Source organism: Chiloscyllium plagiosum, chromosome 1, assembly GCF_004010195.1.
Source record: "Chiloscyllium plagiosum isolate BGI_BamShark_2017 chromosome 1, ASM401019v2, whole genome shotgun sequence".
Lineage (NCBI taxonomy): Eukaryota > Metazoa > Chordata > Chondrichthyes > Orectolobiformes > Hemiscylliidae > Chiloscyllium > Chiloscyllium plagiosum.
In genome coordinates, this window is record NC_057710.1 from 14591756 (window position 1) to 14618027 (window position 26272).

Sequence of the window (26272 nt, forward strand, 5' to 3'; positions counted from 1 at the left end):
CGGGTGCTGGCAGGTGGGACTAGATTGGGTTGGGATATCTGGTCGGCATGGACGGGTTGGACCAAAGGGTCTGTTTCCATGCTGTACATCTCTATGACTCTATGTTTCACAACATTTTTCCGATAGGAAGGAGACCAGAATTGCGCGCAATATTCCAACAGTGGCCTAACCAATGGCCTAGCCAAGTCAATCATGACATTTCTTTGAAATGAAGAGATTGAAAATTTATGATGCTTTTTATACTTTAGAATGGTAGGGGTTGGAGGAAGATTTGGGATGTTGCATAGGTTGGGAGAGATTTACGTAGAAAGATCCAATGCAACAAAGGGTAAAGGTAATTATTATGTTGTAAAGAAACAAAATATGACCTGCAGCTGGGCTGGCAAGGTCTTAGCTATGGTTTGGCTGGTCGTGCACATTTAAGTGAATCTGTAAGTCAGTGGAGACCCCAGCGTTGGAGGCAGTCCAGAGAAGTTTCACTAGGCTTATATCAGGTATGCACAGACTGTGAAAATTGTCGAAACTCCTTCTATATTCTGTCAAAACTGTTCATAATTTTGAATAAAACCACCCATAATCTTTTCTGTTCAAGGAGAATAATCCCAATTTCTCTAATCTTTCCTTGTATTGAAAATCCCTCTTTCTTGATATCATTCTCATAAATCTCCATTGCTCTCTCCAGAGCTTTAACACCCTTCCTTAAATAAGGTGTCCAGGACTGAACACAATACTCCAAATGTGGTCTGATTGATGAGTTGTAGAGGTGTAGCATTACTTCCTTGTTTTTAAATTTTATGCCTCTATTTATAAACCCCAGGATCCTATAATCCTTCCTGACAACTGTTTCAACATACCTAGCCACCTTCAGCAAATCATGCTTGTGAACCCTGAGGCTCTGCTCTTGTACTCCCCTCAGAGTTGCACCATTCAGCCTGTATTATCTCTATGCATCTCTTCTACCAAAATTCATTACCTCCTATTTCTCTGCATTGAAATCCATTTACCAGGTGACACCCCAATTGGCACCATAGAAAGCATTCTACCTGGATGTGTCATGGCTTGGTACAGAAACTGCTCTGCCCAGGACTGTGTGAAATGAGAGAAAGTTTCAGCCCAGTCCATCACACAAGCCAACCTTCCATCCATTGGCTTCGTCTACGTTTGTCGCTGCCTCAGAAAAGCAGCTAACATCTGAGCTTTTCCAGCAATTTCTGTTTTTGTTTCGTGAAGAATCGGTGATGGAGTTGAAAGTCCGGATGGTCTATGGTTTGGAGGGGGGCATTAAAGGTGATAACGTTCCCTGTCCTTATTGTCCCAGAAGAGGTAGAAGAATACTTGGGATCGTGCATAAATTCCCATCAATATCATTAGTCCAACAGTACCCAATGGTGTCCACTCCATTTCACACACCTTTTCTGCCATTCTTTCCAAGAGTTACAATTCTTTTATTCTTTTCCCCTTATCCTCACTTTTCAACCTACAAACCTTCACACTTATCCTGTGCCATTTCTGCCACCTCCACCATCATGCCACCACCCAACACTTCTCCACCTCCCCTTTCAGCATTTGAAAGAGAGCATTGCTCCTCGATATCCTGCTCCATTTTTCAGTCCCCACTCCAATGCATTTTGCCATGCAGAAGTAGGAAGGTATCACTCTTGCCCATTTACCTCTTTCCTCCAGCACTATCCAAGGCCCCAAACATTCCTTCCACATGAAGCACATTTTTTCTACCCTGCCTACTGGTCACTGCTAAATCCACTCAAATTCAGGAGAAAGTTCTCAGGGGAACACTTGATGACAGCGAATAGTTCAGGCGAATAGCATAGTTACGGTTATAAGATGGTAGACTCCTTATAGTGTGGAATAAGGCCATTTCGTCCATTGAGCCCACACCAACCATCCCGCTCTATCCCTGTAACCCCCTTTCTCATGGCTAACCCACCAAGCCTGCACATCTCTGTACAGTATGGGCAATTTAACATGGCCAATCCAACTGACCTGCACATCTTTGGACTGTGGGAGGACACCTGGAGGAAACCCACTGTTATGTACCAGGCCAGGCCCCCTCAGAACATTTCAAGAAGGGAGTCCAGACCCTAACTTTGCTTGTTGTCTTGGGCCGGTGTATAATGGATAGTCCAGGAGAGAATCATCTGGTCAAACCACTTAGTTTCAAACAAAACAGGATTTATGTACAAGCTTACTGAATGAAAACCCAACAGATTGCTGTTCCCAATACTTGCAACAATCCCAATAAATGCCTTTTGGCACAGAAGGTAAAATCAAACATAGGGTCTTACAGGAAAGGTGTCAGAGAGAGAAGACCAGCCTGGATCTGCTTCTTTAGGTCCAGCAGCTTCAGAACACTACTGCTAAAACCCAAACCAAACCAGAGTAAAGCTGAGTTGGGAGAACTGGCCACTCCCCTTGTATTGTACATGTGTTTTTTTAAAAAAAAACTTGCCTTCTGCTTGAGGCAGTATCTGTTAGCTATTATCAAATTTGTCCGAAAACCCTACACCCCAGTCTTTTTGTGATCTGTGTTTTTTATGACCTCGCTGGAAAAAAAACCAAGGACTGCATAACCTTGTTAAAGGAGCAGCCTCATCACAACACACAAACACAGAGAGAACATGCAGACTCCACATAGACAGTCACCCGAGGACGGAATTGAATTGCTCCCTGGCGCTGTGTTAACCGCCAGCCCCCATGAGGGGCTAGATAAATAAGTTAGCAAGAACTGAATAAGACAACATGAATAATTAGTAGTGCTTAATGAGGCCAGAGTAGGTCAGTTAGCCTAAACATATTTCTATATGAATCCAGAATGGTAAGAAATTTTGCAAACATAAAAAATCTTTAGGACCAATCAGATAGCCCTCTTCTAATTCATGGATCAATACCATCTAACTTTCCAACACATTTCTTCAATGAGCGCTTTAAACAGCCAGTAAAGCGTATCTCAGTTTGTTCACATTTACAAAGAAAAAAAATCAAGATTTGCTCACTGGATTGGAAATGATCGATATCAAGCTATCCGATTTGTTAAAAGGCAGTTTAAACGCTGCCAGAACTGGTTAGATCAGTTGACGGATAGGACTGAAAGGTTCAGAATTTATCAGAGTGGTTGGAAAGTGCATCTAAACTTGCATTCTCACAAACATGAATGGGGCGGCATGGTGGCTTGGTGGTTAGCGCTGCTGCCTTGCAGCACCGAGGACCCCAGGTTCAATTCCAGCCTTGGACGACTGTCTGTGTAGAGTTTGCATGTTCTCCCTGTGTTTGCGCGGGTTTCCTCTGGGTGGTCTGGGTTCCGCCACAATCCAAAGATGTGTCGGTTAGGTGAATTGGCTGTGCTAAAATTGCCCATAGTGTTCAGGGCTGTGTAGGTTAGGCGCATTAGTCAGGGGTGAACATAGGATAACAGGATAGGAGAATGGGTCTGGGTGGGTTACTCTTAGGAGGGTTGGTGTGGACTGGTTTGCCAAAGGGCCTGTTTCCACACTGTAGGGATTCTATGATTCTTGGCCACTATTTCCTCCTACCACAAAGGCAACAGACACAGTAATGTTTTTAAGATGAGTGAATGGTCTGTAAGATTGAGAGGTGCACATGTCACTGAACTAGTAATCCAGAACCCCAGGTTCATAGCAGATGGTGGCATTTGAATTCACTAAAGGATAAGCTAGCCAAATATTAATCATGTCACTATCATTGCTAAGCACTGTGTTACCATGCCGCTCCCAAATAATGCACCCGCACTCTACTGCTTTCACGGGAAATCTTAATGAACACATTTTCTGCACATCCACCTTACACCACGCTCTGTGATGGATCCTTAGGTTAAAACTTTGTGAAAATCTTAACGAAATGTGAGATATTTTGATGTGCAATAAATCCAGAGAGTGTGCATGGTTGAGGTTGATTGCACCCAACATCAGCAAGAAATGCTGTGACATACAGTTATACTTCCAGTGGTCATGTTTATTGCCATGGAGCATCCGAGTCTGAGGGGTGACCTTATAGAGGTTTATAAAATCACGAGGGACATGGACAGGATGAATAGTCAAGGGCTTTTTCCCAGAGTAGGGGAGTCCAAAACGAGAGGGCATAGGTTTAAGTTTAAAAAGGAAAGATTTAGAAGGAACCTAAGGGGCAACTTTTTCATGCAGAGGGTGGTGTGTGTATGGAATGAGCTGCCAGAGGAAGTGGTGGAGGCTGGTACAATTACAATGTTTAAAAGGTATCTGGATGGGTATATGGATAGGAATGGCTTTGAGGGATATGGGCCAAATTGCTGGCAAACGGAACTAGATTTATTTAAGATATTTGGCATGGACGATTTGGACCAAAAGGTCTCTTTCCATGCTGTTCATCTCAATGACAGTAACTAGCTTGGTAGATTCTGCTAAACATCGACACTTGGAATTTCTTCTTGTGCTGCATCACGGGAATTAACCTCATCTGAGATTTCTAATGAACCCACAGAGTTACAGAACAGAGAGCTCAGTTATGTAAATGCCGTAGTTACCAGAGCAGGTCTGAGCTGGATCTCCCATAAGGAATGATGCCTGACTCTGCAGTGACTCTCGACCATCTACAAGGCACAAGTCAGGAGAATGATTGAATACTCCCCACTTGCCTGGATGAGTGAAGCTCCAACAGCACCATCCAGTATAGAGTTTGATTGGCACCACATCCTCAAGCACTGGCTCTCTCTCCCAGCAGCGTATATCATCTACACGATGCACTGTAGAAATTTATCAAGGATCCTAAGACAGTAGCTTCCAAACGCATAACCTCTTTTATTCAGAAGGACATGGGAAGCAAATGCATGGGAACACCACAACCTGCAAGTTTGCTTTCAAGCCCCTCACTATCCAGACTTAGAAATATATGACCATTCTGAAATAATTCCACAAAGGCCAGTATCCTGTCAGCAAGTGCATAGTACATGACACTGGCCTAGCTATCACAGAGTTCGCTCCACAGTGAGCATAATCCCTGACACTCCTGTTTATATCAGTCAGCTAGGGCACCCTGATCGGACCAGGTTAACCAGGTTCCCAATCAGGAAACTCTTCCTCTATGAGGTCCACCTGGCTGACCTCATTCCAATCACTTACTTCACTGATATGGAGGTGCTAGTCTTGGACTGGGGTGGACAAAGTCAGAAATCTCATGACGGTAGGTTTAGTCCAACAGGTTTATTTGAAATCACAAGCTTTCGGAACGCTGCTCCTTCATTAGGTGAAGTGGAGACAAAGGCACAGGCACAGTGTTTATATGCCATTACTTTCCATTATCTCTCTGTGTACAAATTCTGTGCTTGTGCACTTCCCTTGCTTGTCGAAGGAGCAGTGCTCTGAAACCTTGTGGTTTCAAATAAATCTGCTGGACTATAGCCTGGTGTCATGTGACTTCTGACATTGCTCCTTCACTGCCACTGGGTCATAGTTTCAAAACCCACTTCCTAAACCTGGAACTACGTCTGTAACAGCTCAATGGGAATATGCACACCACTTGGACTGCAGTGGTCCAAGAACGTACTCACCACAACCATCTCATAGGCGATTAGGAATGGGCATTAAATGCATATCACTAGCTGGCTTGTATTAGGTCTGTGTCAGCCCATTTTGTTACTTCTTCACGATAGCTTTAATATTCAAAAGCTGTTTCTTCCCTGCTTCTCTGTATTAGCTCCAAGGCTCCTATTATCTCTCTTTCCATTGTCCTTAAAGAAAAATAAAGTAGATGAATTCATTCATTCTCTTACGTCATTGCAAAATACCTCAATGAATTATTTTTCCAATGTGGATGGCTGGTATTATCCAGCCAAAGCAAGAGCAGCCTGAATATGAATGTTACTGAGACATCATAGTTGGTGTGTGTTTCATTTCTAGCCGTGTCAACTGCGATCTCCTTGGAACAGCCTCATTTTATGCCACAATAAATCACGGGCCTTCAAAACCCAAGAGCGTCACCCTTAAGCATTGTTGCCCTCTTGATGAATCTAATTCCAGTGTATTATTCTATTGAGCCTTGGCTAAATCTTGGTTACCTCTTTATCAATAGCAATGAAGATCCGCATCCAATTACCCCACCCTGGCCTCACTACCACAACAACTCAGGGCACAGCTTTTTACCTGCACAGTCAGAGGAGGCAATGGTGTAGTGGGATTGTCACTGGATTAGTAATCCTAAGAGGAGACAGTGAGGTCTGCAGATGCTGGAGATCAAAGTTGAAAGTGTGTTGCTGGAAATGCACAGCAGGTCAGGCAGCATCTGAGGAGCAGGAAAATCGACGTTTCGGGCTAAAACGTCGATTTTCCTGCACCTCGGATGCTGCCTGACCTGCTGTGCTTTTCCAGCAACACACTCTCAACTAGTAATCCTGAGACCCAAGTTAATGCTCAGGGTGCGTGGTTTCAAATCCCAGCATCACAAATGAAAGTTGGATTTAATTGATAAACCTTTAATATTTAAAATAGAATCTAGTTTCATGATCACCCGGAATCCATTGTTGTTTGTGATAAAGACATGCCTGATTTGCTGATGACATGTAGAGAAGGAAATCTGTTATCCATACCTATCTTCAGACCCAAAGCAAGGTGAATATAAACTACACCCAGAAACACGACAGGGCAGAAGTCTCAGAACCTTGTATTATCAGGTCTCGCTTTGATAAGTTGGCTTTTTAAAATTTCAGCTGCTCCCCCATCACTACTGCAGGTAGCAACTATTTTATTTCTCCTCACCAGGCTGTTATGTGCCCAGATAGAATACTTTCCATTGTGCATCTATAAAGGTTGGTGAGGGTCCTTCCGGACATGCCGAATTTTCTCAGCCACCTGAGGAAGAAGAGGCATTGTTGTGCCTTCTTAACTATCGCATCAATGCAGGTGGTCAAGTAAGGAAGGGTTAGTAATTTGAAAAGCTGAAATTGGTGAGAATCATTTGGTGGATGCAATATATGCAATAGTGAGAGATGTAGTCCATGAGCCTTGGTAATAGTCAGTGTGTGCTAGCAAAGAGTCAATGCTAGTACTTACACCTGTGAAGCATTGTGGATCATTAACTTTCTTCCTGCCCTGCACATATTACCCAGGACACTGTACTATCTCAGGCAGCCGTCTCAGTCCAAGCTCACTGGGCTTGATGGCGTTACCTCCTTTGGTCATGATCACAATACAGTACAGCCCCCCTTTCCTCTGCTCATTCACCAACAGCTTCCTAGGACCCTGTCAGCAAACCAGGAAGGGCACTTGCTTTTCTTGTACGTTACCTTGGAGATAATGGGAAAGTACCAGTGCGTAAAAGCCACTTTCTGGTCTGCAGCAGCTGGAAACTTCAGCCCCATGCCTTTTAAGGCTCTGACACAGGCAATTTTTGACCTTGCTTGTCCATTTAGAATCATCGAATTCCTACAATGTGGAAGTGGACCATTCAGCCCATTGAGTTCACACCAGCCCTCCAAAGGGCATCCATCTTAATCCAACCCATCCCTGTAACCCTGAACTTCCCATGACTAATCTACCTACCCTGTACATCCCTGGACACTATGGGGTAAATTAGCATGGCCAATCCACCTAACCTGCACAGCTTTGGACCGAGGGAGGAAACCCACACAGACACAGGGAGAACAGAGGAGAAAATGAGGACTGCAGATGCTGGAGGTCAGAGCTGAGAATGTGGTGCTGAAAAAGCACAGCAGGTCAGGCAGCAGCCGAGGAGCAGGAGAGTCAAAATTTCAAGCATCGGACCTTTATCAGGATATGCCCAAAACATTGATTCTCCTGCTCATCAGAAGCTGCCGGACCTGCTGTGCTTTTCCAGTGCCACACTCTCAACACAGGGAGAACATGCAAACTCCACACATTCACCCTATGCTGGAATTGAACCCAGGTCCCTGACACACTGTGAGGCAGCAGTGCTAGCCACAGAGCCACCACACCATCCCTTCAACAACCTTTAATTTTGGCAGTGTGTGTATACTAAATACTTGGAAGAAATGCTCAGTGTTAACTAATAAACTGAAATAAATGTTTCAGTTCAGGATTTTTAAAACTTAGAATCTGCTTCCAAAATCTAGTTCATTTTACAGCACTTTCCAAGTCCATTGTTTATACAGCAACTGGCTGATCACCAAGTCTCATTGATATAACGCCTCAACTTAATAATATGCCCCATTCACAGAGGTATAGTGGAACAAAATTTGGCACCGGGCCACAGAAGCAGCTCATTGCAACAAAAGTTTAATCAAAGATAGATAGATTTTAATGAGCATTTTGAAAGCAAAGACAGAGATAAAGAGCTGGAGGGGTTAAGGGAGAGAATTCCAGAACTTAGGCCTTAAGCACCTGAAGGTATGGCCATCAATGATAGAACAACGACAATTGAGGAAGAGCAAGTGACTGGAGGAGCTCAGGGATACTGGAAGTTTTTCGGAGGTTGCAAGATTAGAATGGTGTATCCAGATTGCAACAATGATCAATTTTTAATAAACAAGAACAAGTTCAGCTTAAGCAACTGTTATTTTCATTTCAATGTATTGTTTGCTGCATTTTTTAAAAACTTATTTGTTCATGGGACGACATTTGTAATGGCTTAGAGGGTAGTTAAGAGACAACCCCAGTGGATCTGGGGTTACATGTAGGCCAGACCAGGTAACAACGGTTCCCTTCTGAAAGGGCATTAGTGAACTCGGGGCGGGGGGTGGTTTCCCCAACAAGTCACTGTGGCTAGGTTGTCATTTCAGATTTTACTGAATTCAAGTTTTTCGAACCATGTGCCTGAGCATCAGCCTGAAGTTCTGGATTAACAGTCCAGTGACTTTAGCTTTTCCACTCTGCAGATTCTTTACCTATGGAGAGGCAATTTGTTGCTATTTTAGGTGAAAATAATACAGATCAGGTCGGTGAGGTGAAATGTCATGATCTGGGATGTCTTTGTTGGACTTGTGTGATTTTTAATTTTGTACACCTAACACCAGGTTATTGTCCAACAGGTTTATTTGGAAGCACTAGCTTTCGGAGCACTGCTCCTTCATCAGGTGGTGGTGGAGTATAACATCATAAGACACAGAATTTATAGCAAATGTTTACAGTGTGATGTAACTGAAGTTATATATTGAAAAAGACCTGGGTTGTTTGTTAAGTCTCTCATCTTTTAGAATGGGCATGTTGGTTTCAGTTCTTTCATATGTAAATTGCAGAACATTTAAAAGTTACATTCTCAAGTGAACTTTAACAAGAGGTGTCATGTCAGTCAAGATAATACATTTAAGGGGTGGGCTGCCCTGTGTGAGACTGTCTGTGCCACAATGATCAGACTGATTCTCATCTAAAGGTAAATGTCAACGGTGAAATAAAATCTACGTTTGTAGCGTAACGGTTGTGAGGGAAACAGTCTTCAAGATGGTGTCAATGGAGCTCAGCGGAGGAAGATGGCTTTGGTGATGTTGGCGGTGGTAGTGGTGATAGGAGCCCGGCACTGGACTTGTGAAGGCAGCAGCAAGTTAGCCATGGCAATGCTGGCAGTGTTGGTGGGCCTGGTGCAAGGTGTATGGCAGTGGAGGTTAGCCCCAGATCCACAGCGTGTTGGAGAAATCCACAGAGTGCCGACGAAGGCAATGATTGTTGTAACCTCAACAAGAAGGAAGTGTGAAGATGAACCTTTCTGCTTAATTTTTTGACTTTACATTCTGCGTATTGATGCTTCAAGATGGTGCTGGACAGCAGCGACATTAAATAACACTTTTCACTGTATTTATAGTACACATGATAATAAATAAATCTAACCTCGATTCACATGCACACAGATCGAGCTGTATAGAATTCAATCAAAACAGAATGACTACTTATAGTCTTGGCACATAGTCTCTGGCTGGTTGAGCATATTAATAGTTTATGATCACTGCAAAATACTGATGGATTACAATAGTGACCACATACAGAAGAAGAAAGTATTGTTTAATCTACAATGGCACTGGGTCTTATCCTTAATTTTGGGGACACCTGAATTTCCTACATTTGAGCATCTGAATCTCAATTCGAGGTGAATAGCCGTTTTTTAATTTGGACTAAATCAAGACTGTGTTGAGTTACTGTGATGGTGACCTTTGTCGCTGTTCACTGCTCTGGCCCCAAATCCAATTCTATCAATTTGCAACTTGTGAATACAAAGCTCACAAAGTTTCATGGCCAATTCCAAGTTTGATGGAGAATTCCTGACCTGCTGTACTTTTCCAGCATCACTCTAATCTAGACTCTGATCTCCAGCGTCTGCAGTCCTCACTTTTGCCTAATTCCCTAGCTTTTGTGAGTTTGCAAATATATAAAATTAATGTAACAAAGGCTGAGGTTCTGAAGTGGCAGAAAAGCAACTTAAAATCAAAGCTGTCAAAATTAAAAGGAAGATCATCTTTGACGAGTTTGATATTTTTATTTGAGGGAGTTCTTGTTAAAGGAGCAATCTGAACTACATTTATATGAAGGGCAGGTTTCTCAGACAGTGTTGGCCTGGATGAGTGCATCTCCAACAACAAAGAAGCTGGACAGCATCCAGAACAAAGTGACCCACTAGTTTCACACCACATCCACAGGCATTCACTGCCTCTACCACCTACACTCAGTAGCAGCAGTGTGTGTTATCCACAAGATGCACTGCAAAAGTTTATCAAAGCTCCTTAGTCAGCATATTCCAAACCCTTGTCCACATCCATCTAGAAGGACAAGGGCAGCAGCTACATGGGAACACTATCATTTGCAAGTTCCCCTCCAAGCCACTCATCAACCCGACTTGGAAATATATCAACGAGCTTTGAGAAGATTTGTAGCTCAGGTTGAGGTTCTGGATGTAGGTTTGCTCGCTGAGCTGGAAGGTTCATTTTCACCATACTAGGTAACATCTTCAGTGAGCCTCCAGATGTGGAAATATATCACTGTCCCTTCAGTGGATCAAAATGGTACAATTCCCTCCCTAGTGTCATTATGGTCTACCTATATCAAATGGAAATTCCCAAGAGTGACTCAGCATTATGTCCCCATTCCAGGACTGAATAAAAATACTCTCCCTTATCCATCTGATCAAGAGAAGAGGCAACACAGAAGGAGATCACTGAAGCTGTCATGACTGTGCTGGCTCTTTTCAAAGTCATCAATAGACTTCTAAACAAAAAAAGACATGGGGACAGTGCAGGAAATTGGCATTGAGGTTGCAAGTCACCCATTATCTAATTGAATAGCAGTGCAAAGTCGAGGGGCCAAATGGTCTGCTCCTGATTCTATTTCCTCAATTCCGATGAAGGGCTCGAACTATGTTAATCCCCTGCTCTTTTCCCATAATCTGGCAATTTTCTCCCCATCAAGTATTTTATTCAATTTCCTTTGAAAGGTTAGTGCAGAATATACTGTGCAGGTGGTACATTCTGGATCATAATAACTTTGTACATAAATAAAAGAACATTTACTCAGCTTCCCTCTGGCCCTTTGTCTAATTACTTTAAACTCATGTCCTCTGCTTTCTATCCCTCCTACTGATTTCTCCTTGTTTATTGGTACTCTATCAAAAACCCTCAAGGCTTTGTACATGTCTAGCATGCACACATGTGAATTACAAGCAGGAATGAGTCATTCAGCAGTTCTGCATCATTCAGTATGATCATGGCTGATCTGTTTGTATATGGAATGCAACATTTCCATCTGCCCCCCAGAACTTTTGAATCCCTTGCCTGTCAAAACTCTATCTATCCCTACCTTGAAAATATTTGAAGATAGGTTCTTGAAAGGTTACCCAGAGGAGGATAGAGAATGTAGGTGAGAAACGTATCGGCCATGATCAAATGGTGGAGCAAACCCAATGGGTGGAATGGCCGAATTCTGCTCTTATATCTTATGGTCCCATGGACCTTACCTTCAATACCCTCTGAGGCAACGTTTTCCAAACTTGTGCAACTATCTGAGAGAAAAACTGCCTTCTAATTCACATCTACCCTGCTCTTGTTAAGACCATTCAGGATCTTATACACTTCAAATTGCCATTCACTCTTCTAAATTCCAGTCAAAACAAACACCATCTGTTTGAACCACCCTAAGACAACCTACTCATTCCGGGTCTCAATCTAATAAACCACCTCTGACCACCTCCAACGCATTTACGTTCCTCCCTCAATTAGGAAGCCAGCATTGCGCTGCGCATCCAGGATGTGCTCTTGCTAATGCCCTGCATAACTGAAACCTAATGCCTTTATTTTTATGTTCAGCCCCTCCCAGAACAAAAAGGAGATCATCCCATTAGCCCCGTTGAATTTGTGCTGCACCTGGAACTGTTTGTGATTCATCCACACAACTCCCTCTACAGCTCAGAGTTCCACACTCATTCACTACTCAAGTGATACGCTGCCAGATCACACCTCCAGCCAAACTGTACAACTTCACATTTTTCCACATTACGCTCTGTCTGACAGATGTTTACCTGTCTGTAGTCTGCTTCACTATTCGCTTTCTTCAGGAATTTAGCTCATGTGCCTTCATTCCCCTGATGTCACAGTATCACCGTATCCCTTTTCAGTCCACACCGACTCTCCGAAGAGCGTTCCACACAGGCACACCCCCCTACTCTAACACTTTATTACTGTATATCCCGTGGCTAATCCACCCAGCTTTCGCATCCCTGAACATTATGGGCAATTTAGCACAGCCAATCCACCTGACCTGCACTGTGGGAGAATGTGCAAACTCCACACAGACAGTCATCTGAAGGTGGAATCAAACCCAGGTCCCTGGTGATATGAGGCTGCAGTGCTAACCACTGAGCCACCGTGCACCCCCAATCTAAATCACTGATGTTAAGTGGTAAAGAAATTTAAGATGCTTGTGGGCCATCCGCCCTTAAATAAAGTGATTAAAAGAACATATGCGCTGTTTATTAACTGTTCACTCAACTTTCTCCATTAGGAGAAAATTATCCCATCCCTTTCAGTTACTCAGCGTGATTGATGTTAAACCGTACTGTCCCAAAGAAAGAGGCATGATATTCACTGTTAATTTGGTTAATAATCCTTCAGTAAGCAATGTAAAATAGCCAGTGAATTAGGTGGTTGGAAAATAGGAATGCAAGGCTTCCAATTTAAACAAGGATTGATGAAGATCCATTCCAAATGAGGTTGGGAGGAGTGTTGAGATCTGTCACCTTCAGCAGGCCATCCACAGCTGACATTAGAGACTGTGACATGGCCAATAAAGGCAGGCAATAGTAATTCACCAACAATGAGCTGTTCAAGGCCACTGAGATTTAATCATTTAACATCATCACTTCCTTTGTTGTGCACACTTTCTGAAGCGTCAACATGATGCCAGCCTGTCTTTTAAAAAAAAGTAATGAGATTCACAGCCCCTCAAGTGCTCCTTTACAAAAAGGCCAATTAAAAATGTAATGTGAGAATTAGCAGAGAGAAGTGTTTCAGAGACTGCAGCTGCCCTGTTCTGTATTAACTGATTACAGCAGAATGACATACTGAGACATGAATACCAGCTTAATTAGTGCTAAGAGCTTAATTATAACTTTTGCCTTGCAGTCAATTCGAGAATTTTTTGAGGTAATTTGCAATTCTGACTTCTTTTCCATGAGGTGACACTAATGCAATTTGATCTGCATTTCTAATTCATTTTTATAGATAAAAATATTTAAATGAAACCAATCTTGTGTGCTGCTACTGTCATTAAATTAAGTGATGGTGTGTCTTATTGGGCTGTTTAATGGATTTTGATCTTACAGTCAGTTGTGAAGTGAGACCACTTGCTGCTGATCTCATGGGTGAACAGCTATGATCTCATTGGTGTGACTTCCCCACTTCAACAACAGTGTAGATCTGACACCAAGTCAAGGGAATCTCCAAGCATCCAGCATCAGTGACATGATGAACAGAGTGCACAATCATATGGATGTATTCTCACATCAACTCAGGAAATTAAAAGCAGGAATTATCCTTCACTGTTAATTTCAATGTCCAGTTAGCAAAAATAATTATTTTGATGGGGGGGGGGGGGTTAAGGTGAAAGCTGTTCTTTGATCTTGGGATGTATGAGCTGTTGGCAAGCTCAGCAGTCATCATCTATCTCCAATTGATCTTCGAACACAAGAACCAGCAGCAGGAGTAGACAATTTTGCCCCTCAAGCCTGCTCCAGCATTTAATGTGACTTAAATCACAAACTTTAAAACAAAATCAGTCCAAATGTATCTGGATGTTTTTGGCATTAAGAAATTTGAGAGTCTGTAAACATAAAATGAGCTTTTCAGTGCCAGTGTTCAGAAAAAGTAGTGGATATTCCATATGTGTGGCTTTTTCATAAACCTTTCTGGTGACACCAACAGTGTGATAATGGAAATTTCTTCAATTCACTGATTGATGTTGGATTGCAGTCTGAGTGACTTAACAGTACATCCTCTGAAGGAGAACAGAAACACTGAGAATACCTTCTGGATTTTCATAACATTCTGCACAAGATGTCTTCTAGAAGTCAGCTTGGTTTTGTGCAAGGAAAGCTGTGACTCACAAACTTGATTGAGTTTTTTGAGGAAGTTACCAAAAAGGTTGATGATGGCAGAGCGGTAGAAACTGTTTATTTGGATTTCAGTAAAGCCTTTGACAAGGTTCTGCATTGAAGACTAATTAGTAAAGTTAGGTCTCATGGGTTTCAGGGTGAGCTCGCCAATTGGATACATAATTGGCTTAACAGCAGGGGACAGAATGATGGTGGAGGGTTGTTTGTCGGACTGGAGGTTTGTGACCTGTGGTGGTCCACAGGGATCGGTTCTGGGTCCTCATTTGTTTGTCATTTATATAAATGATTTGGATGAGAATATAGAAGGCATAGATAACACCAAGATTGATGGCATAATAGACAATGAAGAAGGTTATAGTTGAAGAGTGTGGTGCTGGAAAAGCATAGCCAGTCAGGCAGCATTCGAGGAGCAGGAGAGTTGACATTTCGGTCATAAGCCCTTCATCAGGAATGAAGTTGGCACTTTGTCCTCGTGAAGAAGGTTATCTAACATTACAAAGGGATCTTGATCAATTGGGTTGATGGGCTGCAAAATGGCAGATGGAGTTCAATCTGGATAAATATGAGGTGTAACAAACAAGAGTAGGTCTATACAAATAAAGGCAGGGCCTTGGGTAGTGTTGTAGAATAGAGAGATCTGGGGTGCAAGTATATAATTCTTTAAAGTTTGTGTCACATATAGACAGGGTGGCTAAAAGGCATTTAGCACACTTGCCTTCATTGCTCAGTCCTTTGAGTATGGGAGTTGGGCTGTCATGTTGTGGTTGCAAAGGACATTGGCAAGGCCTCTTTGGAGCACTGTGTGCAGTTCTGGTCACCCAGTTATGTGAAGGATATTATCAAGCTGGAGAGGGTTCATAGGAGATTTACCAGGATGTAGCTGGGTGTGGAAGATTTGAGTTATAAAGAAAGGCTGGATAGGCTGGGACATTTTTCACTGGTTGAGAGGAGACCTTGTAGAAGTTTATAAAATAATGAGGTGTATAGAAAGAATTAATGGGAATTGTCTTTTCCCAGGGGTGGGGACTTTCAAGACTAGGGGGTACATTTTTAAGGTGAGAGGAGAGAGATTTTAAAAAGGCGTAAGAGGCAAATTGTTTGCATAGAGGGTGGTTGGCATGTAGAATGAATTTCCTGAGGAAGTGGTGGATGTGGGTACAATTACAAGGTTTAAAAGACATTTGGATGGATACATGAATAGGAAAGGTTTGGAGGGATATGGGCCAGGAGCAGGCAGGTGGGACTAATTCAGTTTGGGATTATGGTCGGCATGGACTGGTTGGACCGAAGGGTCTGTTTCTGTGCTGTATGACTGTGTGGCTCTATGACTCTAAGATGCTGTAACTTTCAGTGGAACACAGAAGCAGAATATTCATGGTTTCAATACCGTTATCATTGGAAAACCAAGGCTCTTGTGACAGGAATGTTAGAACTGATCTGCAACTCATCTATTCTGATAATGGTATAAAGTCTCCTTATACACAGAGTCATACAATTAATCGGTACTTGGAGACGTTAGAGTTATTTCAGGAGAGCCAAGATGAACTTGCATAAGGCAGATCATGCTTTAATGAAGTAATTGACAGAGTTGATGAAAGGAATGTTGTTTGCATGGATTTAAGGGTAACATTTGATGAAATAATGCGTAAAAGGCTGGTGAAGAAAATTTGGTGTCCATTAATAATTCTGAAGGACTCAAAGTGTTTTCTCTCCCCGAAGGTTGCCAGAGCTGTTGAATTTCTCAAGCAATTTCTGTGTTTGTTAGTTTCATTTGTTCAGAATACAGGGTTCTTTGTTTTATTTTGATGTCCATTAATGGTATCTTTTCTTTGGGGCTGATTTCAGACTGGTCAGATTTCCAAGTTTCGGCAGGTCACCTCAATGATGTGTGACTTGATGGAGAGGAGATCTCAGCTTCTGTCAGGAACGCTGCCACAGGATGAACTCAAAGAACTGAAACAAGAAGTCACCACAAAAATAGACTTTGGCAACAAGTATGTTTGAAGTTTGCGCTTTGTTTTTTCGGTTACAACCTGTTTTGATGCATTGAAGTGAATTAAGCTCCCTTTAAGAGTGCAGTGATTAATGTTACCAGAGCCAACCATGACAAAGAATCCTGAATAATTCCACTATTGCAGTGTGAGAATATGAATTCTGTTTAAAATAGAAGCAATAAATAACTGGTCTGGTGACCATGAATCTGTCAGATTGTTGTTAATATTCAGCTAGTTTGCAAAGGTCTTTTAGGTCAGGGACTCCAACCTCATACCAATGGAGTTAGCACTTAGTACATAAAAGTCACCATCGTCCCATTGGGACACGTTCTCATACAAGAGAGATGACTAGTGGTGGTTTAACCTGAGGGTCACCATACCTCAAATGAGAGGCAAGGTCAAGAAGGAAAGGCCTTTGTGATGATCTCAGCTGGTGTGCTGTGCTGTCGGTGTCATTGTGCATTCCAAACCAGCTATCCGGCCAACCGAGCTAACTGATGCCTGACACTAAGCTGTGGCTGTAACCAGCCACTACAGAAATAACAGTGGGCTGTTCAAACCTATTTTGACATTTGGTCAGATCGTTGCTCACTTGTTTTGCAATTCCATCTACCCACTTTGGCTTCATAAGATTTTATATCTTTGCTGAGTGTGTCTCCATCTCTTTCAGATTTTAAATGATGACTTGAGCTTGGACTGTATTGCTTTTGCTGAGTTCTGCACTTCATTTATGTCAAGATAGCAGCTTCTCTCCTGAATGACCTGGCTCTGAATTTAAACTTATCTGCTTTATGACAAGATTTTATCCTTAGAATTTCCAAATATTGGTAATGGCTTGGACTGGGGAAGCTGGGGATGGGAGGATCTGAGTGAGGGAAATGTATTAAAAACCTATTCTATTCTCAATGTGCTTCCATTGCCAGGAAGTACAAATGAATATTAAATAAATGGAATAGAAATTCAGTTGTTTCCACAAAGAGTCAGCATTTGCCATGTCAGATTCCCAGATGATGATGACAAAAAAAAGCTAGCTGAAATTTTGGTCAGTTCCACCTGAAAATTCAACCTGATCTTGAGTGGTCTTTCGTCTATAACATGGAGTCTCACAAAGCTGGGCATGGTTCAGAAATGATTAATACTCATTTGAGTAAACCTCACCAAAGTGAGAAATGAATAATGGTTTGTCTATATGCTCCAAGTTTATATGCTTCAAGTGATCATCTATTGCCACAAAAACCAAGAACAAAACAAGTCCACTCTTATTGAATTAACATCCATACCTTTGATTAGACTGTTTCCCAGCCCATCATCTTGTTCTGTTTCAGGATGCTGGAATTAGATCTTGTTGTTAGAGATGAGAATGGAAACATTCTTGATCCAGATCAGACAAGTGTCATCAGCTTATTCCGAGCGCACAAGAAGGCTACTCATCACATCACAGAATTGATGAGGGAAGAAACGGTAAGAGATTAATCATTCCTGGAATGCATTGTGAGTAGGATCCACTTGGCAACTAGTTTGTTGTTTGTGACTGCACTCCTTAAACAATGGCAACAGTTGGAGGCCATGAACTTGAAACATTAACTGTTTTCACCCTCCACCAATGCCAACTCATTTCCAGAAGATTTATATCACAGTAACCATAATCAATCATTTCAATCCTCCAGCTTGTTCTGCCATTCAATTCTATAACCTAACTCTATGCAAAAGGGTTGCAGAAATAGTGAATGTGAGGTGACAAAGCTTTCACTCAGTGAGTAGTTAGGGTATGGAATGCACTGCCTGAAAATGTGGTGGTGGCGGCAGGTTCAATGGCAACATTTAAGAAAGCTTTGGCTGATTATTTGGGTAGAAATTGTGTGCAAGGGTATGGGGAGAAAGCAGGAGATTTGCATGAGGTTTGCAGAGCTGGTACCGACAAGGTGGGCCGAATGTCCTCCTTCTGGATGGTAACAATTCTGTGATCTGTCCATCTTTACTCGTATCTCTTCATACTGTTGATGCATAAGAATCTTCAACCTCAGAGTTAAAATGAAGAGTAGATCTAGCATAATTTTTCTCTTGCTCAAAAAAGAGCATCAAACCTTCAATATGGTCTATGTTTCCAAACTTTACTTCTGAAAGGGCTTGCTCTGGATTGAGACAGAAATGGTTTCCCTCTACCCCTCTGGCTTTCCATTCTATTGTTTGAGTTATTGACAAAAATAGTGAATTGTTAAGGTCTACTCCAGGTCCTCCTGGCACACCCTGCCTTTAGAGTACATGCCCATTATCCCTAATCACTGTCTTCTGCCATTCAGACAATTACCTAGCTAGGTTAATAATTTGTTTTCAATGCCATGGGCATCCACTTTGGTCAGTGGTCTTTTATCAAATGCCTCTGGAAGTCCATGCAACTAACATTCAAAGACATTCTCCTGACCGTTATGTTAGTACGTCTTCAAAACAAGACTCAATGAGACAAACTGCAAATCTGAAACAAAAAATAACAGAAATTGCTGGAGAAACTAAGTAGGTTTGGCAGCATCTGCGGACAAAAAACAGAGTACAGTTACCTTGCTTCAGAATGGAAAAGGTCACTGGACTCGAAAGGTTAACTCTGTTTTCTCTTCAATGATTTGTCAGGCATATAACCTCCCCTTTTCAAATTAATACTGGCTGTCATAGAAAATTTTCAAGTTGTTTAGTTATATCCTGACACATAGATTCCTGTTAATTCTGGAAAACAGGTATTAGGCTAATTGGACTATATGCCCCTGGTTTTTCTCCTTCTTTCCTTATTAACAGAGTAATGCACAACATTGTCAATTGAAGGGAATGGTTCCCTAATTGTAGAAATTGGAAGATTTTAGTTAGGGTGTATGCAATGTTTTCATCGATAATCAGTCTTTGAAAGTCTACAAAGATGTGCAACTAATGTTATCAATTTAACATGGGAGCTTGCCACTGTTGAGGTACTGCTCATCAGAATGTATTTGAACTGGGAGAACAATCTTTCATCAGCAGAATTGGGAAGTTGGGTTCATGTCAAATGGACCTTTACGAAAGTGTAGCTGGATGTGTGAAGCAGTCTGTTTTTGATTAAATATCCAGTAACCTTTAAAAATGTAGATGGTTCTTTCTTGAAGGATCATCAACACCATTGAAAACCTTCTGAGGTTTTCTTACATTTGATTTGATAGCTACTGTGACAAGCAAAGTTCTGGAGTGGAAATTTTCAAGTGATTATTTGTTTTGTGGTAAGGAAAAATTGAAGGAAGTGCCTGAATTTACCAACCAAGAGATGGCCCAAAGCATGTAATGCACAAGTAACAAGTAACGTTCGTGCCACACAACCTAACCACTGCTCCTTCACATTCAATGGCCTTTCGCTGAATATAAGAGCTAGGAGGAGGAGTCGGCCGTGTGGCCCTTCAAGCCCAATCCACCATTCAATAAGATCATGGCTGATCTTTTAGTGGCCTCAGCTCCATTTACCCACCCTCTCATCATCACCATTAATTCCTCAACTGTTCAAAAGATTATCTATCTTAGCTTTAAAAGCATTCAATCAGGAAGACTCAACCACTTCACTGAGCAGGGAATTCCACAGGTTCACAACCCCCTAAGTGAAGAAATTCCTTCTCAATTCAGTTCTAAATCTGCTCCCCCTTATTTTGAGGCTATGCCCACTTGTCCTAGTTCCACCTGCCAGTGGAAACATCCTCTCTACTTCTATCTTATCTATTCCCTTCATAATTTTATATGTTTCCATAAGATCCACCCTCATTCTTCTAAATTCCAAGGAACATAATCCCAGTCTACTCAGTCTTACTTTATAAGCCAACCCCCTCAACTCTGGATTGATTCTGCATATTATTTTATATGCAGATCTTTTCTCAAGTATTGAGATCAAAACAGCACACAGTAATCCAAGTGTGGCCCAACCAGCACCCTGTACAACTGCAGCATGACCTGTCTGCTTTTAAATTCCATCCCTTTAGCAATGAAGCCCCCACTATTGACATACTTGGGGTTACCATTGACAAAAAAAACTCAAGTGGACTCTCTAAGTAAGTACAGTAGCTACAAGAGCAAGTCAGAGCTAGGAATACTACAGTGAGTAATTTGTCTCTAGACTTTTTTAACCCTAAAGCCTTTCCACCACCTACAAGGCAGACGTCTGGAGCATGATGGAATACCCCCCACTTGCCTGGATGGGTGCAGTTCCAACAACAGTTATGAAGCTTGACACCTTGCAGGACAAAGCAGCCCACCTAATTGCCATCACATTCAGTGAAGCCATCCCTGATGCTCAGTAGCAAGATGTGAAGGGAGGTAACATCCAGGTGGTATTATCGCTGGACTGTTAACCCAGAGACCCAGGCAATGTTCTGAAAACTTGGGTATTAATCCTGCCATGGCAGATGTTGAAATTTGAAATCAATAAAAATCTGGAATTAGGAGTCTAGTGATAACGAATTGCTGATTATCAGGAAAATGCCTCCCACCCCTATTTGGTTCACTAATGCCCTTTAGGACTACATGTGACTCCTGGTTGACTCTTAACTGTCCTCTGGGCAATTAGAGATGGGTAATAAATGCTGGCCTAGCCAGTAGTGCTCTCATCCTTGAATGAATAAAAAAAACTCAGCAGCGTGTACATGATGCCGTGCAGTAACTCACCCAGACTCCTTTGTCAGCATCTGCCAAACCCACAATCACTTCCATCTAAAAGGACAAAGGGCAGCGGACAAAGAGGAATATCACCGCCTCCAGGCCACTCACCATTCTAACTTGGAAATATATCACTATTTCTTTGCTGTAGCTGGGTCAAAATCCTGGAATTCCCTCCCCAATGGCATTGTGGTAGAAAGTGAGCCCTCCGGTCCACAAGCCTCATTCCTGATGAAGGGCTTATGTCCGAAACTTTGATTTTCCTGCTCCTCGGATGCGGCCTGACCCGCTGTGCTTTTCCAGCACCACACTTTTGACTCTAATAGCATTGTGAGTCAACCTACTGCAGCGGTTCAAGAAGGCTGCTCACCACCACCTTCTCAAGGGCAACTAGGGACAGGCAATAAATACCAGCCCAGTCAGCGATGTCCACATCCCATGACTGAATTTAAAAAAAATTCTGAAATGGTAGTCACTTGTTTATTAGCATCAGTACAACAGGCAATCTTTAATCAAAGCATTGTAATAAATAAAGTTAATATGTTATTACAGATGTTAATGAACAAATGTTTACCAAAGAAATTAGCAAATCTACATGTGTTCCTTGAATTTTGCCATGTGTCCCTTTACACAGTATCTGACCTGAATCATTGTTCATCAGAAGCTGCGACAATGTAACATTCCCTCGAATTAGACTATAATGTTTGCTTAGGTTAGTGGTTTAAGTCCCCGAGTATCACTTCTGACTCGGTGGCAATGATTATTACCAGCAGTCAAAATCAACATGCTTTGACAATTGGTTTGGTGATGTATCTTTGATACACGTGCATGTTAAACAAAGTAAAAAGGTCGGGTCTGTGGAAAAAAAAACAAATCAAATTTGAAAAACTGCATGTATACGATGCTTTTCATGACCCCTGTTTTAAAGATAATTTAGCTTTGAAAAATCATGACTGATATGAATTAGGTAAAGGATAATCAGAAGAGGGAAATCTGACAAGGACCATAAGACCATAAGGATGAAGGAGGTTTGTTCTGGAATGAAGTACCGGACCGGAACGTTCTACAGAAGGCGTTGCAAAAGGAACAAGAACTCGTTGTAGAGAACTTGGTATTGTTACAGAGGTGCTTAGTGAAAGCGATACTTCAATTTTTTGCTGTTCTGTAAATCTTTGGCTCCCAATATAAGAATCCAGTGCTGACCCCATCTTCTGTAGGAAGTCAGAGTTATTGTAGTGGCGGTGGTGTTATTCTGGATCCAATTAACAATTCAGTCATAAATCGCACCAGCAAAATTGCATCTGCTTTGAAAAGTCATACCCCTTCCCCATCCGCAAGCCTCCATCAGCACAAACTTACTAGTATATCACAGAAAGTGAAGGTGTCACTGAGCCCCGCAAACAGGCCCATACACAAAAACAGAAGTTGCTGAAAAAACTCAGCATCTGTGAAGAGCAATCAGAGTTAACATTTTGGATCTGGTGACCCTTCCTCAGAACTGAAATTTTCAGTTTTTGTTTCTGATTTACAGCATCCGCAGTTTGTTCGGTTTTCATCAGACATTCATTTAGTCTGTTTTAAAACTGCGACTTGTCACAGCTGAAAATGAGTCTATTACAAAGAAAATGAGTCAATTACAAGGAATGGGCATTTTAACTCACAGTGTCAATGCATCACTTGAATAGTTTGATTTTTGAACTGCTGAGAATTGCTTGTGAAAATAATGTACATCTAATTTTGCTTGTTAGTTTGCAAAGGGGTGGGAGCAGTAGTCTGATGTTGATGTTGACATTGACATTTCTATCCTTTTGGCAGTTTCAGAACCAGAGTGAATACAACCGGTTTTCTCGTTTAACCTCCTCACCCACCAACGCTCTGTTCATCTGGGTCCGCAATTTTGTCTGTAAAATTGGAGAGGAAGCTGAGCTCTTCATGTCTCTCTATGACCCTCACGAGCAGAGGATAATCAGGTGAGGGCTGTCAATTTTCTTTGAATGATCGGTCGATTGACCACCCTCTGGGAACGTATAGTGTCCACTTACATGGAGTGGGAGATGGAGCTGAACCACAGCAAACTAAAACCTTTTCCAAAACCATGATGAGGAGAAGTCCCTATCTCTTCCTATTTACTCACCATAATATGGCCTCACCTAGTAGCTCAGGCAGAGCAAATGCTCATCTGATAGACCATCTTAGTACACAGAACATAGAACATTACAGTGCAGTACAGGCCCTTCAGCCCTTGATGTTGTGTTGACCTGTGAAACCAATCTGAAGCCCATCTAACCAACACTATTCCATTCTCGTCCATATGCCGATCCAATGACCATGTAAATGCCCTTAAAGTTTCTGAGCCTAGTACTATTGCAAGCAGTGCATTCCACGTCCATACTACTCTGAGTAACCTACCTCTGACATCTGTCCTAAACTATCAACCCCTCAATTTAAAGCTATGTTCCCTCATGCTAGAAATCGCCATCCAAAGAAAAAGGCTCTCACTGTCTAACCTATCTAACCCTCCGGCTATTCTTTTATTCCTGATATTGCGATAGAAAATCTTAGGGTTTTCCTTGATCACATCCTCTGGTGACTTCTCATGTCCCCTCCTGGCCCTTCTTAGCTCTCTCTTGAGGTCTTTCCTGGCTAAGTTGTAACTCTCAAGCGTCCTAAATGAGTCTTCACATCTCATCCTGACATAAGCCTTCCTCTTCCTCTTGTCAAGAGATTCAACTTCCTTAGTAAACCATGATTCCCGTGCTCCACCACGTCCTCCCTGCCTGACCGGGACACACTTATCAAGTACTCCTAGTAGCTGGTCCTTGAGTAAGCTCCTCATTTCAACTATGGTTATCCTCTGCAATTTCCTTCCCCATCCTATGCCTCCTAAATCTTATCTAATCACATCGTAATTGCCTTTCTCCCAGTTATACCTCTTTCCCTGTGGTATATCCCTATCCCTGCCCATTGCTATTGTCAACATAACCGAATTGTGGTCACTATCACCAAAGTGCTCACCTATTTCCAAATTTTACTCATTGTGGTTATCTGACATTTACTGAAACACTCTCTCCCTTCTTTGTTTGCCAATTTTTTTCTCATTCCAAATCTGAATTTTGGTTTGATTTGATTTGTTGTAGTCACATGTACCTAAGTACCGTGAAAAGCTTTGCTTGTGAGCAATATAGGCAGATCATAGCAAACAAAGACATGCAGATCATAGGGTGCTTGGAGCCAGGCATTCATATTTACAGCTACACAGGAAATGCACAAAATAGATAGGACCCTATTCAGCAGTTTAATAAAAGCAGGGAAGAAGCTGTTCTTGAACCTTTTTCTGTGTGTGTGTGTGTGTGTTTGTGTTCGTTCTAGCTTCTGCATGACAGCAGAGACTTTTAATGGAATTGGAGGCTTTTCATAAGAACTAAGGAATTACCAGATAGTAATTGACTTTCTACCATCTCGGTAGCTGGATGGTGTAACAACGTAGGACTCACTGATTAATGGTAGCAATCAAACTCTGCTAAATCCATGATCATTATCCACTTTGGTAGGAACAACAGAATGGCAGTGTGTTAGTTCAGTGATTATAGATGAGAAAATGTTGATATATAAGAGGACCTGGTGTCCTTGTGTGCCAGTTACTGAAATTTACATATAGCAAGTAGTTAGGGATGCATATGATTTGTTTGTATTTATTGCAAGGGGTTTTGAGTACAGGAGCACAGTTATCTTGTTGTTGCTGTAAAGGGGTTGGTAAGATCATACCTGGAGAATGCCGTTTTGGTTTCCTTTCCGAAGAAAAGATAGACTTGTTGGAAAAGGAGTTGAGGGAAGTTTCACCAGGCTGATTCCTGGATGGCACCTTTGTCATTTTGAGTTGACTAGGCCTGAATTCACTGGAGATTAGATGAATGAAAAGGGATCTCATTTGAAATGTATAAAATTCTGACAGGGATGGACAGTCTGGAAGCAGGGCTAATTGGCTGGAACAAGGGGTCATGACCAGTGTCACAATATAAGATAGACAATTGTGGACTGGGATGAGGAGAAATGACTCCACACAGATGGATCATGTGGAATCCTTACCCACAAGGCAGTGGATGGCAAGTCTTGCTTCAGAAACAAATAGATCATTGTTTTATTATTCATTCACAGGATGAATGGGTATCAGTGGAATTTATTTCTAATTCCTAATTGTTCTTGAACTAAGTAACTTACTAGACCAGTCAGAAATATGTTGCAGGTTGGCAGCTCATGAGCTTCCTAAGTCTAGGCAACCACCAGTGTTAATAAGATGGCATGTCATTTAACTGGAGTTGGTGTTGCAATGGGGTAAAGTGTTACACCTTCACATTTTGGACCAAGGCTTTCATCTGAATATGAGAGTATAAACAAGGAGCAGGCCACTCAGCCCTTCATGCCTCTTCTGCCGTTCCATAAGCTCATGACTGACCTGATGGAATATTCAACTCCACACAATCCCAATTCCTTCAGGGGTTCCTGTGGAAGTGACCCCTGGTTCTTCCGCTGTTGAGTGAGACCCCCCAAGGCCCACATGATATCCCAGACTAAATGATTCTGCAAAAATGATACCAATGTTTTAAAAAGAAACGTATACCTTCGTGTACTGTAAATGATGTGTGGGTAACGAAGGGTTAGGCCAGATTTATTGACATTGCTCCCTTGAGTTTTCTTTGGTGGGCCTTGTCTTTTCATTCTGTTGGAGACAATAAGGATTGTAGATGCTGAAAGCCAGAGTCAATAGATATGAAGCTGGAAATGCACAGCAGGTCAGACAGCATCTGAGGAGCAGGAAAGTCAATGTTTTGGGACAAAAAGTTGATTTTTTGACTCCTTGGATGCTGTCTGACCTGCTGTGCATTTCCAGCTTCACATCTATGGTTTTTTCATTGAATGTGGGTGTCATGAATGAGGTAGACATAATTGTCCATCATTCACCCATTTGGACGCAGAGTGATACAACAGCATGGGTTCAGTTCCCGTACTGGCTAAGGTTATCGTGAAGGTCCTGTTACTCAATCTTGCCCTTGACC

General features: G+C 42.0%; 1 protein-coding gene across 1 annotated transcript in view; it reads left to right on the forward strand.

The window, feature by feature from the left end:
* The window catches only part of LOC122553785 (dedicator of cytokinesis protein 2-like), a 1227980-nt gene that overhangs the window by 143859 nt on the left and 1057849 nt on the right, over nucleotides 1-26272 (forward strand). The window contains exons 6-8 of the mRNA XM_043698147.1: nucleotides 16414-16562; nucleotides 17888-18023; nucleotides 23034-23188. Coding sequence (XP_043554082.1) covers nucleotides 16414-16562; nucleotides 17888-18023; nucleotides 23034-23188 — 440 coding nt within the window. The remainder of the gene's footprint in view (nucleotides 1-16413; nucleotides 16563-17887; nucleotides 18024-23033; nucleotides 23189-26272) is intronic.